We start from the raw sequence: 10830 nt of genomic DNA, 5'->3' as shown, positions 1-10830 counted from the left end.
TACATCCGTATTAAAATAAACCCGTGGCGCTTATTTTGGAGCGGAGAGACCGAGAGAGTACAAACTCAAAGAAAATTTCTTCCGGTGCAAAAAGTTCCTGAAAAAAATCTTCCGTGGAAAAGTTCCTGAAAAAAGAAGGCCAATCATAGGCATCATTTGTTTAATCCCCACCAAATTTCCCTCTTTACGTGCCTTGAATCGCACCCCTAATCATCACTAATCTCCTCTATCATCTCCCTTTTATACCCCATGCAATCAAACTTTTAATTAAGAAGCACCATGACATGAAACACCAGCACACCGGTGCACTACTACCGACTAAACTCGATGCTGAGGACGGGAGGAGTTGCCGTAGAGCGAGGGGCATGTATGTTCATGAGGCCGTATCGTCGTATATCCATCCACCCTTTTGACCACTCGCGCGGTGCCTTCCGCGGGCAGCGAGACGTACGGCCACTTAGCTAGGCGTGCTCAGCTACAGCAATCCACGGAGGGATTTTTCTGGGAGTGGGACAGTGAGAGCTCTCGAGCGAGCTTCGCTAGCTTGGCTTGCTTTCAAGTCAAGTCGTTGGCACCACCCCCTCTCCTCTCCCTCCCACTGTATGCCTGTATCTTTCTCTCCAAAACTTCCAATTCTACTAGTAGGAGTATCATTTTGGTTTGGCGAATGCACGTCCCATCATGAGGCGCATCATGGGCCTGCGGTTGTGGTGCCGGTGGTTGCCTCGCGCTCACGAGCTTTTGCCCACTGGCTCAGCGACCTAAAACCGCACCTCACCACACCTGAGAGCTCGACGCAGTTCAGTTAAGCATGGAGGAGGCTGCAGCGCCTGGATCACGCTCTGCCAGGATGGCGACACTGAGAGAGGTGCTCCTCCTTGTGGCCTTGGTGCTCACGGTGTGGGTGCGAGGAAGCCATGGCGTGACAGATAGCCAGGACAGTGAGTACCTAGTACCATGCTCTCTTTGCTCCATAACTTCACTACGTGATGAAGTAAGAAATGAACCGTGGAGTTGATTAATTGCAGCTTCTGTTCTACGGGCGTTGATGGATCAGTGGCAGAACGCGCCGCCGACGTGGGGGCAGTCTGATGATCCCTGCGGCGATACGCCGTGGGACGGAGTGACATGCAGCAACAACAAAGTGATCTCCATGTAAGTGTCCGCAGAGCTCGATCAACAAAATCTTCACTGCACACTCTACTTACCATTATTATGCAACCATGCCCTTCAGCAAAGTGTCAACCATGGGCATCAAAGGAGTTCTACCTGCAGACATCGGGCAGCTGACCGACCTGCAATCACTGTACGTCGCAGCACAGCGCTACAGCTAGTGCCAAGCTAAATCTTTTCTCAACCATCTCTGTTCTTGAAGCTCTGCTTTGCATCGCTGAACCAGCAGTTATGTTGCCTCTGCAGGGACCTTTCGTTCAATAAAGACCTTGGTGGTGTGCTCACTCCAACCATCGGCAACTTAAAGCAGCTCACCACTTTGTAAGTTTTCTGAATGTGATCCGTGTTAAGTTTCCGCCTCCACAGATGTCACTATGCTCACGTCTTGCACCGCTTGCTTTGAAGGATCTTAGCCGGTTGCAGCTTTCATGGCAACATCCCAGATGAGCTGGGGAGCCTTCCCAAACTGTCTTACATGTAAGGAATCAACCATCGGCTAAGATGATACTACTGCGCATTTGCGCCTCTGTAGTACAGTCTGCAGATAAATTAAGATGACATCTAACTCTTTTTCAGGGCTCTGAACTCAAATCAGTTCTCGGGAAAAATACCAGCTTCTCTGGGCAATCTCTCCAGCCTCTATTGGTTTGACATCGCCGACAATCAGCTGACCGGTTCCTTACCAATCTCATCAAACGGCGGAATGGGTCTAGACAAGCTTACCAAAACAAAACATTTGTATGCGTTCTAGTACAAAATTTATCCATCACCATTCCTGAAGCAGAAATATAAAACCAGAATGTATCTATAGCCATACTTTTTTCTGGTTCTATGCAGCCACTTCAACAAGAACCAGCTGTCCGGTCCAATCCCAGATGCTCTCTTCAGCCCTGAGATGACATTGATTCATCTGTGAGTTCTTCAAGCCCTGTTACTAGAATAAAAACAATCTTTTCTGGCAAGATGTACTGACACTTGAGATATTTGGTGCAGGCTTTTCGATGGAAATAAATTCACCGGGGATATCCCGGACTCTCTTGGGTTTGTTGCTACACTTGAAGTTGTGTAAGTGTCCTTTTCAGATGAAACTCTGCTCAGATCAATATATGAATCATTGGTCACATTCTATATGCTATGTCTGGACAGCCGGCTGGACAGAAATTCCCTCTCCGGCCCAGTTCCAGCGAACCTGAATAACCTCACCAACGTAAACGAGCTGTAAGTTGTTCAAGAGCTGCTGAATACACTGTGCAAGTACAAATCAATAGCCATTGTAAGCACATTGTTGTCATATGTTTCAGCAACTTAGCCAACAACCAGCTTACCGGACGGTTGCCCGATCTATCTGGGATGACTCTTCTCAATTATGTGTAAGCACCAAGCAATTCGCACCACAAGATTTATGCTGTAAATTGTTCAACCGCCACAAGTGCAATGCTTGATCTGATCAATTTGATCTTCTGGTCTACTTACACCACAGTGATCTGAGCAACAACACGTTTGATCCTTCACCGAGCCCACAGTGGTTTTGGAAGTTGCCACAGCTCTCAGCCTTGTAAGTTAACACTGAAAACCTTTGCAACTTCAGAGTACATATGCTCTCGGATAGCTAGATCTGACATTGTCTTGTGATGCCAAATCAAGGATCATACAGTCCGGAAGACTCTACGGCACGGTGCCGACGAGGCTGTTCAGTAGCCCGCAGCTGCAGCAAGTGTAAGCTCACACGCCATCCGTTTTTTGAATCTCACCAAAATCTGATGAAACTGATGATCTTTAAAGTGCAGTAGCAGATCTGACAATGCTTCTTTGCAGAATCCTCGACGGTAACGCGTTCAATGGCACCCTCGACCTGGGAAGGAGCATCAGCAGCGAGCTGAGCATGGTGAGCTTCAAGGACAACGACTTCTCCTCCGTCACTGTGACCTCCAGCTACAACGGCACCCTCACGTGAGTAGTGCCCAATTCCAGTTTACAAACAATGGTAGTGCTGCTTCGTACACTGTTTTGATCTTACTCAATGGCATTATTCAGGCTGGCGGGGAACCCGGTGTGCGACCACCTGCCGAACACGGCGTACTGCAACTTGACGCAGCACGAGCCGTCGCCGGCGTACACGACGAGCCTCCTGAAATGTTTCTCGGGGTCGTGCCCGCCGGAGCAGAGCATGAGCCCGCAGAGCTGCGGGTGCGCCTACCCGTACCAGGGAGTGATGTACTTCCGCGCGCCCTTGTTCGGCGACGTGGGCAACGGCACGGCGTTCCAGGAGCTTGAGAGCAAGCTGTGGACGAAGCTGGACCTCACGCCGGGCTCCGTCGCCCTGCAGGACCCCTTCTTCAACAGCGACTCCTACATGCAGGTCCAGGTGAAGCTCTTCCCCTCCGGCGGCCCCTACTTCAACCGCTCCGAGGTTATGCGCATCGGCTTCGACCTCAGCAACCAGACCTTCAAGCCCCCCAAGGAGTTCGGTCCCTACTACTTCATCGCATCCCCATATCCCTTCCCAGGTCTTGCCTCAAAAACGGAATTACTTGTCACTGAAGTGCCGATGTTCTCCCTATTTCTCATATTGCAACGAGAATTTACATTGTTCTTGACTCTTCTGAGATACTATGTGGGATGGATGGCTGCAGATCGAAACGGACCGGTGTCGAGGAGCAAGGGCGCCATCATCGGGATCGCGGTTGGCTGCGGCGTCCTGGTCATCGCGCTTGTCGGAGCGGCCGTCTACGCGCTGGTGCAGAGGCGGCGCGCGCAGAAGGCCACAGAAGAGCTGGGCGGGCCATTCGGTACGCAATCTCTCTCAGAAAACAGAACAGTTTCCATGTGCACCTGGCAATGCCACGGCCTGACGAGTGAGAGACCTGAAACTGCTGCTGCAGCGTCGTGGGCTCGGAGCGAGGAGAAGGGCGGCGCGCCGCGGCTGAAAGGGGCGAGGTGGTTCTCCCACGAGGAGCTCAAGCGGAGCACCAACAACTTCGCGGAGGCGAACGAGCTGGGCTACGGAGGGTACGGCAAGGTGTACAGGGGCATGCTCCCCAACGGACAGTTCATCGCCATCAAGAGGGCGCAGCAGGGGTCCATGCAGGGCGGGCAGGAGTTCAAGACCGAGATCGAGCTGCTCTCCCGGGTGCACCACAAGAACCTCGTCGGCCTCGTCGGCTTCTGCTTCGAGCAGGGCGAGCAGATGCTCGTCTACGAGTACATGTCTGCCGGCACGCTGCGCGACAGCCTCGCCGGCAAGAGCGGCCTGCACCTCGACTGGAAGAAGCGGCTCCGGGTGGCGCTGGGCGCCGCGCGTGGGCTTGCCTACCTGCACGAGCTCGCTGACCCGCCCATCATCCACCGGGACGTCAAGTCCAGCAACATCCTCATGGACGAGCACCTCACCGCTAAGGTCGCCGACTTCGGCCTCTCGAAATTAGTGTCCGACAGCGAGAGGGGGCACGTCAGCACCCAAGTGAAAGGGACGCTGGTAAGGCTCGCACACTGAATAATGTCCTGCTGCAGATGACCCTTCCATTTATGTGGCTTGGTGTTTGTGTTCTTCACCTGCAGGGTTATCTGGATCCTGAGTATTACATGTCTCAGCAACTGACGGAGAAGAGCGATGTCTACAGCTTCGGCGTTGTCATGCTCGAGCTGATCATCGCGAGGCAGCCGATCGAGAAGGGGAAGTACATTGTTCGGGAGGCGAAGAGGGTTTTCGACGCAACCGACCCCGAGTTCTGCGGGCTCAGGGCCATGATAGACCCCAGGATCATGAACACCAACCATCTCGCTGCATTCACCAAGTTCGTGCAGCTGGCCCTCCGGTGTGCAGAGGAGGGCGCTGCGGCCCGACCATCGATGAGCGATGTGGTCAAGGAGATCGAGATGATGCTGCAGAGCGAGGGGCTCAGCAGTGCCTCGACGTCCGCCTCCACGTCAGCGACGGATTTTGGCGTCACTAAAGGCGCTCCTCCCCGCCACCCTTATGACGACCCTCTTCCGAAGAAGGACAAGGAGATGAGCACGGACTCATTCGACGACTACAGCGGAGGATATTCCTTCCAGTCAAAGGTCGAACCAAAGTAGCTGATTTGTGGATCAGGATTCTATTTTGGTTGGGCCATTTCTTCCTCCTGAGCAAGTAGCAGCTTGCTGAATATGTAGAGATTGTGAACAACTTTTATTCTATGTGATTTACCACTAGCATTCCCTTAGTGATTTTGTATGGCGATGTTCTAATGTATGGCTAGAAGAAGCATCAAGGGAACAAGAACAATGTCAATTCTCGTTGCGATACGGCAAATAGGGAGAACAAACCAAACTAACTCCATACTCCAGTGTCTCTACTAACTGTTGTTATTTACGCCTGCACCGCTGAGGCACAACCAAAACAAACAGTTTTGGCTACTTCCGCTGATGATGTGTTAGAAAAAGTTATTTATGGGTAGTTTGATCATAACTTTTGGCAGGACTAGCTAATTGCGCCCTAACATGTTTCTATCACACAAAAAGAATGTTTCCATCACACCAGTGATACACAACAGTTTCTATGTTGGAATTAACAGAAATGATGTTGCAGCCGCACAATTTTCATGTTTCAACAGTAGTCCAACCCAATGTTATGAATTTAGTATCCAACTAGCAACCCCTAGTTCTTCCCCTGATAATTGGCAATACAAGAATTTAAACCAGCCACCAGCATATGTAATTTCAAGCAGTAAGATAGCAAGACATTTATCTATGCTGTATCTCCTGACGGCTAATACTGTCATATTTGGTGCAAAGAATGATACCGAGCCCACAGAGCTTACATTTTAGTTTCAAGTTATCATACACCAGAATTACAGAACACAAGAAAATTCTTAAAAAAAAGTTTCTGATCATACAGAAATTTATTGCATCTGCTCCACATGGAAAGATTTCATCCATTTCATAAAAAATGAACCATTTTCGTTACAGGGGAACACACTCAAGGTTACAATGGTACAATGACTATTTTCTATAAAATTAGCTGTCAAAATTTCCAATCATAGGTCCTTCTTCCTACCTACTGATCTAGGTTGGACGTCCAACATCCATTGCTTATAATTTGTGTACAGGCTCAAAATAACAAATTGAGAGAAACAGATGAACATTATCAGTGCATCAAAGAGGAAGGGATACCTCTTTGGAGGCTCTATTTGCAGGTATACAATGTGAAGTAAGATCGAGCATAACAATGGCAGGCTCAGAACTGCCTTTGTTCTAGATGAAATTTTCACCTCCTTTCCATAACTTGCACCGGGTGAGTAGTAAATAAGAAAGAATAAGCCAAGAACAGCTATATATTGTAGAAGAAGCTGATCACGGCAGATAAGTGGGTACATCGAAAAAAGTGCATAGTATGTGAGCCATCCATACAGATGAGGTTCATGTAATGCTAAAAGGCTTGCAGGTAACAGAGGAAGCAAAATTGATTTCTCGTGCACTGCAAATAGAAAAAAGCAAACATGAAATCGAAGAAGCATTGCATAAACTTGCAAAAAGAAATCAACTTAGCAGTTGAACATACCTTGGTACGAGAATAGATAGAAAGAGAATGAACTGTTCAACAGAGAATATAGGAAGCCAAGATTGCTCGGTGACTTGACTTGCTGAATAAATGAAGGTAAGAAAGCCATGATGGTAGCAGAAAGACTCATGAGTTTCAGCGGCTTTATTGCAAACAATCTCTTCCACTTGATAAGAACTGAGGTGCTACACCAGAAATTTGCAACATAATCCTCATATATGCCTCTCTCAAATGGAGCTAATCGAGAGATTACCTGACAGTAGATTTCACACGTTTAGCAAAGATTGACAAATAACAACATTTCTTCAATATAGATTATGGTTGCTTGAACAGTAAATAACCAGACATTATGTGTATTCATTACCTGTATGGCAGCCTCATAAGACTGCAAATATGGCCACCAAACAATAGCAAAAGTTCCCAGTACAACAAAACCAAGTTTCATGATCTCAACAATTGGATACTTTCGCTTCATGCATTTCCCAAGAAGATGCCCGAAAAAAGCCGGTGCAAAGTACATGCTCATCTGCAAGATATCAAATATGGCCCATTAATTTATAGAATCACATTATATTTGAAAAGCTCCATACATAAATAGGATGAAAATGGTGCATATTTGTTTATGGAAGTAGAGCAAGAAGTTGCCGCAGGTTAAAATTTATCCAAGATTTGTAACTGACTCAACGGATTTTACTCTATTTCCCATCAATGAAAGTCGCGCGATCAATGAATTCCTTCCCAACTTCTGTTTCTAGCAACCCATTCTACCGCCAGCTTGGGCTAGTTGGAAATTAAACCCGTAACCATCAAAACTTAAGTACTAATACTGCACCAGCGATAGGTGCACACCTGATGATAGCCTACCCTATTGCATTAATTTTGGTATTGTGTATCTCTCTCAGGTCTGCAACTACGGGACCCGAGCATCCCATACAACAGTGATAAATTGACAATTTTGTTGACTGTTGATGCAATTGCCACTTGGACAATGAGCGCTGGCTTAGACATTTATCTTAGCAGTTGCTTAGGCTAACTAAGCATCCACTAATACACCTCAGGAATTTGTGGATTCGAAAAGGCGAAGCATGTCTACTATGTATGAATTTACAACATGTTTGTTGACAAAGCTTAAGAGTACGGAATAATTTTCGAGTCAAGACAGTTTCACCTCCCTGGAAATCAAAAAGTATATATATGCCGGACAAGGGAGAACCTGCTTATGGTTGATGGCAAGACTAAAGAGAGCAGCAGCAACAAGCTCGTTCCTCGACAAGACACCAGCGATTGCTCCGAGTGTCAGCCCAAGGCTGATGCAGTTATACTGAAACAAAAGTATATATCAGGCAATGAACAATGCAGTTAGCGCTATTTCCCTGCTCCAATGCACATAAACCACTATTATAATCCCCACCTGAAAATGGCCGTGGTCGATTAATACTAAACACGGGTTGATAAGAACCATGGCGAGCAGCCACATCCATCCATCTCGCCTCACCCCATCGCCAAGCCCATCCTTCATGTATGTCCACACGAACCATAGCGCCGCGGGGAAGAACACCATCAGATCCGACGAGAGCACCGTCCACCGCATAAGCAACTTCCTATACGAAACATACCGCAAATACTTAAAACAAGCACACAATTCTGCACATTAAAATGTACTAGTAAATGTTAGACCAGTTGGAGCGTACGATTCATGAGACTCGAACCCGCGAGAGGACCGGAGAGCAACGGCGTCGGGAAGGGAGGCGTTGATGAGGCGGGCGTGGATCCAGCTCTGGTAGGCGGAGAGGGGAGGGTAGTCGAGCCCCCAGTAGGCGAGGTCGTTGGCGGAGGTGTTGCGGTACCAGTCGGAGGAGGGGAGGTGGAGGGTGAGCTCCATCCAGTGCCGCTGAGCCTCGTAGTCGCCGAATTTGGGCGCCGTACCCTGGCCAGAGTAGGGGCCGACGGAGACAAGCGCGCGGACGAGGAGGGCGGCGAAGGAGATAAGGAGGGCGGTGGCGAGCGGCGGCGCTGGGGGGCGCCATGGGAGCTGGGCGGCGGCGGGCGGATCTGGGGCGGGGCTTTGGGACTTCTTCGGTTTCGCCATTGGAGGGCTTTGCCTCCCGCAGATCTTCGTGTCGGTTTAATTAACTGCAGGTGGTTTCTCTGTACGAAAGGTACGATTTTGGTAGGAATTTTCCCTATTCTAATGGGCCATTATTGTATACGAGTTTATAAGCTGTCTCAACAGTAGGAGTACAGAATTTTCAGTTTCACAACGCATGGTTCATTGATTGATCCATATGGGGAAAATGGGAGGTGATGATGGACAAATTGTTCTTTTGGGATGAATTTTGTGACAAACCTACTGAATAAGATTGAGTGTAAATTGTTGTAAAAAACATTGAGCATAGGTTGGAACAATATTTCTTGCATCGTATATTAAGTGTTGATGCTTAAGGTGCTAGTTATATACAATTATAAACAGAACCCATGACATGCTCACTGTGGTCCATTAGAAAGAAAGGATGAGTCACTCTCAACTTAAAGGTAGGCAAAATAAAATCACAATCGGCAGACTTTTAGTCATAATAGTTTTGTTGGGTTATGTTTTGATGGAATGCATCAAGAGAGGACAAGGTGCACCTCCAATTCATTTGAGAGGAGGAGATTGACCCAGTCTATGAGGTAAGCTAATCGAGAACCTTAAAAAAAGGAGTTTATTCAAGCAAAACCATGTAAGAGCTCCGAGAAAGATTCATAGAAACCTATGCTCAGAGCATCGCCGGACCAAAAAGCCGCACCGGCAAAGCAAAGCTCCATCAGAGCACCATGCTGAAGAGAAAAAAGCTAGATCCTCATGCCATAGAAGGCATATCTATATCTTTCCGAACACCAAGAAAACAATGACAGCTTCCTTTCCCAACACTGCCAGATGGACGGCTATCCTCTTACCCCAGTTGTGGTCCCCAAGATGATGCCTCTAAGTAGGGATGACGTCGAAGCAGATCTAAGATTTCCATTTCGAGAACCACAATTGTGGGGTGGAAGAGGCATGGGTATTGCACATCAACGCTTCTATGAAGAAGAAAACGTTCTAGGATGCAGACATCGGTAATTCTATAAGAATCGTAGCTATGTTTTAACCCGCATCCACCACATGGCTCCTACGGCAGATATAGAGAGATGAGCATCGCCAAATGCCCACCAAGCCCAGATCCAGTGGCCCGCTGCGTGCACCTGGATGTCTGCCACCTACCTCCTTGCAACTCTCCAAGTGACATGGAGCTTATGCATGTGCACGTGCCGAGCCGAGCCCCACACGTTGAGCCTGCCCGTACTGTGGACTGCTCGTGGAGCCTATCGCCTAACATTGTGCCAAGTGCACCAGGGGAGCTCCCATAGGCACCACTACGCTCAATAGGCCATGCTGCCAAGCCACACCTCCCGTCCATGGCATGCCCCGCAAACAACCATAGCCATGTGGAACTTCACCTCCAACCACAACGAAAAAGAATAGAGAGAACCCCCATGTCTTCGTCCTTTATGTGGGCTTTACCCGACGACCTCCTCCAGCAGTAGCGAGGGGGCGATGAATTGAGGGGACTCCGGCAGCGTGGGTTTTAGGAGCCACATATGTCACCGTGCCGAGAGTGACACATGGGCGTTTATTTTTGGTCTTCAAAACTATCGATGTGTTTCGATAAAATATAAAATGGTTGACCTAATTATAATGTTATTTCCACAGATCAATAGGTGATTTCACACCATCTTACACTAGCATTGAAAATAAATAAATTTTGATAAGAACAATAAATTAATCCCCTAAAGAAAGCTAGTCATATCAAAACATTTTTGTTGACCTATGGTATATATATATATACTAGCAAACTGAGGCGCGGCGGCACGCCGCGCTGGAGTTTGGTAATAGTGAGGCAAGTGGTATTTCTTATTGATGTTTTTCATCTTTATGAAGTAGAAATGAGATGAAACGGAAGTCCATGTTTGTTTGCTGGGAACCTCGGGCTGCGATAGTGAGTAGGTTAGCGGTGTTAAACCACTGAATTGCAAATAGGCCAATACAGCTTGTGAACGAAATAGGTGCCTGTTTTTATTTTCAAAAGAATGGTAAA

The 10830-nt window shown here is 47.9% G+C and overlaps 2 protein-coding genes across 2 annotated transcripts; one reads left to right on the top strand and one right to left on the bottom strand.

The window, feature by feature from the left end:
- Window positions 1-500: 500 nt before the first annotated feature.
- Window positions 501-5382, top strand: LOC127295433 (leucine-rich repeat receptor protein kinase HPCA1). The gene is made up of 17 exons (XM_051325383.2): window positions 501-941; window positions 1029-1155; window positions 1235-1306; window positions 1420-1494; window positions 1579-1650; window positions 1750-1911; window positions 2011-2085; window positions 2167-2238; window positions 2320-2391; window positions 2475-2543; window positions 2654-2728; window positions 2818-2889; window positions 2989-3123; window positions 3208-3680; window positions 3807-3962; window positions 4056-4648; window positions 4732-5382. The coding sequence occupies exons 1-17, from the start codon at window positions 812-814 to the stop codon at window positions 5248-5250; spliced, it is 2949 nt and encodes a 982-aa protein (XP_051181343.1). The 5' UTR covers window positions 501-811; the 3' UTR covers window positions 5251-5382.
- A 673-nt stretch (window positions 5383-6055) lies between these two features.
- LOC127295432 (probable dolichyl pyrophosphate Man9GlcNAc2 alpha-1,3-glucosyltransferase) lies at window positions 6056-8879 on the bottom strand. Its single transcript, XM_051325382.2, has 6 exons — window positions 8407-8879; window positions 8127-8316; window positions 7929-8036; window positions 7080-7241; window positions 6716-6968; window positions 6056-6631 (listed from the first exon to the last, which is right to left on the bottom strand). Exons 1-6 carry the CDS (start codon window positions 8802-8804, stop codon window positions 6192-6194), a joined length of 1551 nt encoding a protein of 516 aa, XP_051181342.1. The 5' UTR covers window positions 8805-8879; the 3' UTR covers window positions 6056-6191.
- Between the last annotated feature and the right edge of the window lie 1951 nt (window positions 8880-10830).

This window comes from Lolium perenne, chromosome 4 (assembly GCF_019359855.2).
Source record: "Lolium perenne isolate Kyuss_39 chromosome 4, Kyuss_2.0, whole genome shotgun sequence".
NCBI classification, from domain to species: Eukaryota; Viridiplantae; Streptophyta; class Magnoliopsida; order Poales; family Poaceae; genus Lolium; species Lolium perenne.
This window is presented reverse-complemented; position numbering and strand designations above follow the sequence as displayed.

What these genes read in the sequence shown, in the direction of transcription:
- LOC127295433 (XM_051325383.2), top strand. Translation starts at nt 812, where the DNA reads ATGGAGGAGGCTGCAGCGCCTGGATCACGCTCTGCCAGGATGGCGACA. An exon ending in CTTCCCAAACTGTCTTACAT is followed by an intron (nt 1,651 to 1,749) that starts GTAAGGAATCAA and finishes ACTCTTTTTCAG; the next exon opens with GGCTCTGAACTCAAATCAGT. An exon ending in CTTACCAAAACAAAACATTT is followed by an intron (nt 1,912 to 2,010) that starts GTATGCGTTCTA and finishes GGTTCTATGCAG; the next exon opens with CCACTTCAACAAGAACCAGC.
- LOC127295432 (XM_051325382.2), bottom strand. Translation starts at nt 8,804, where the DNA reads ATGGCGAAACCGAAGAAGTCCCAAAGCCCCGCCCCAGATCCGCCCGCC. An exon ending in TTGCCATCAACCATAAGCAG is followed by an intron (nt 7,242 to 7,928) that starts GTTCTCCCTTGT and finishes GATATCTTGCAG; the next exon opens with ATGAGCATGTACTTTGCACC. An exon ending in CTATCTATTCTCGTACCAAG is followed by an intron (nt 6,632 to 6,715) that starts GTATGTTCAACT and finishes TTCTATTTGCAG; the next exon opens with TGCACGAGAAATCAATTTTG.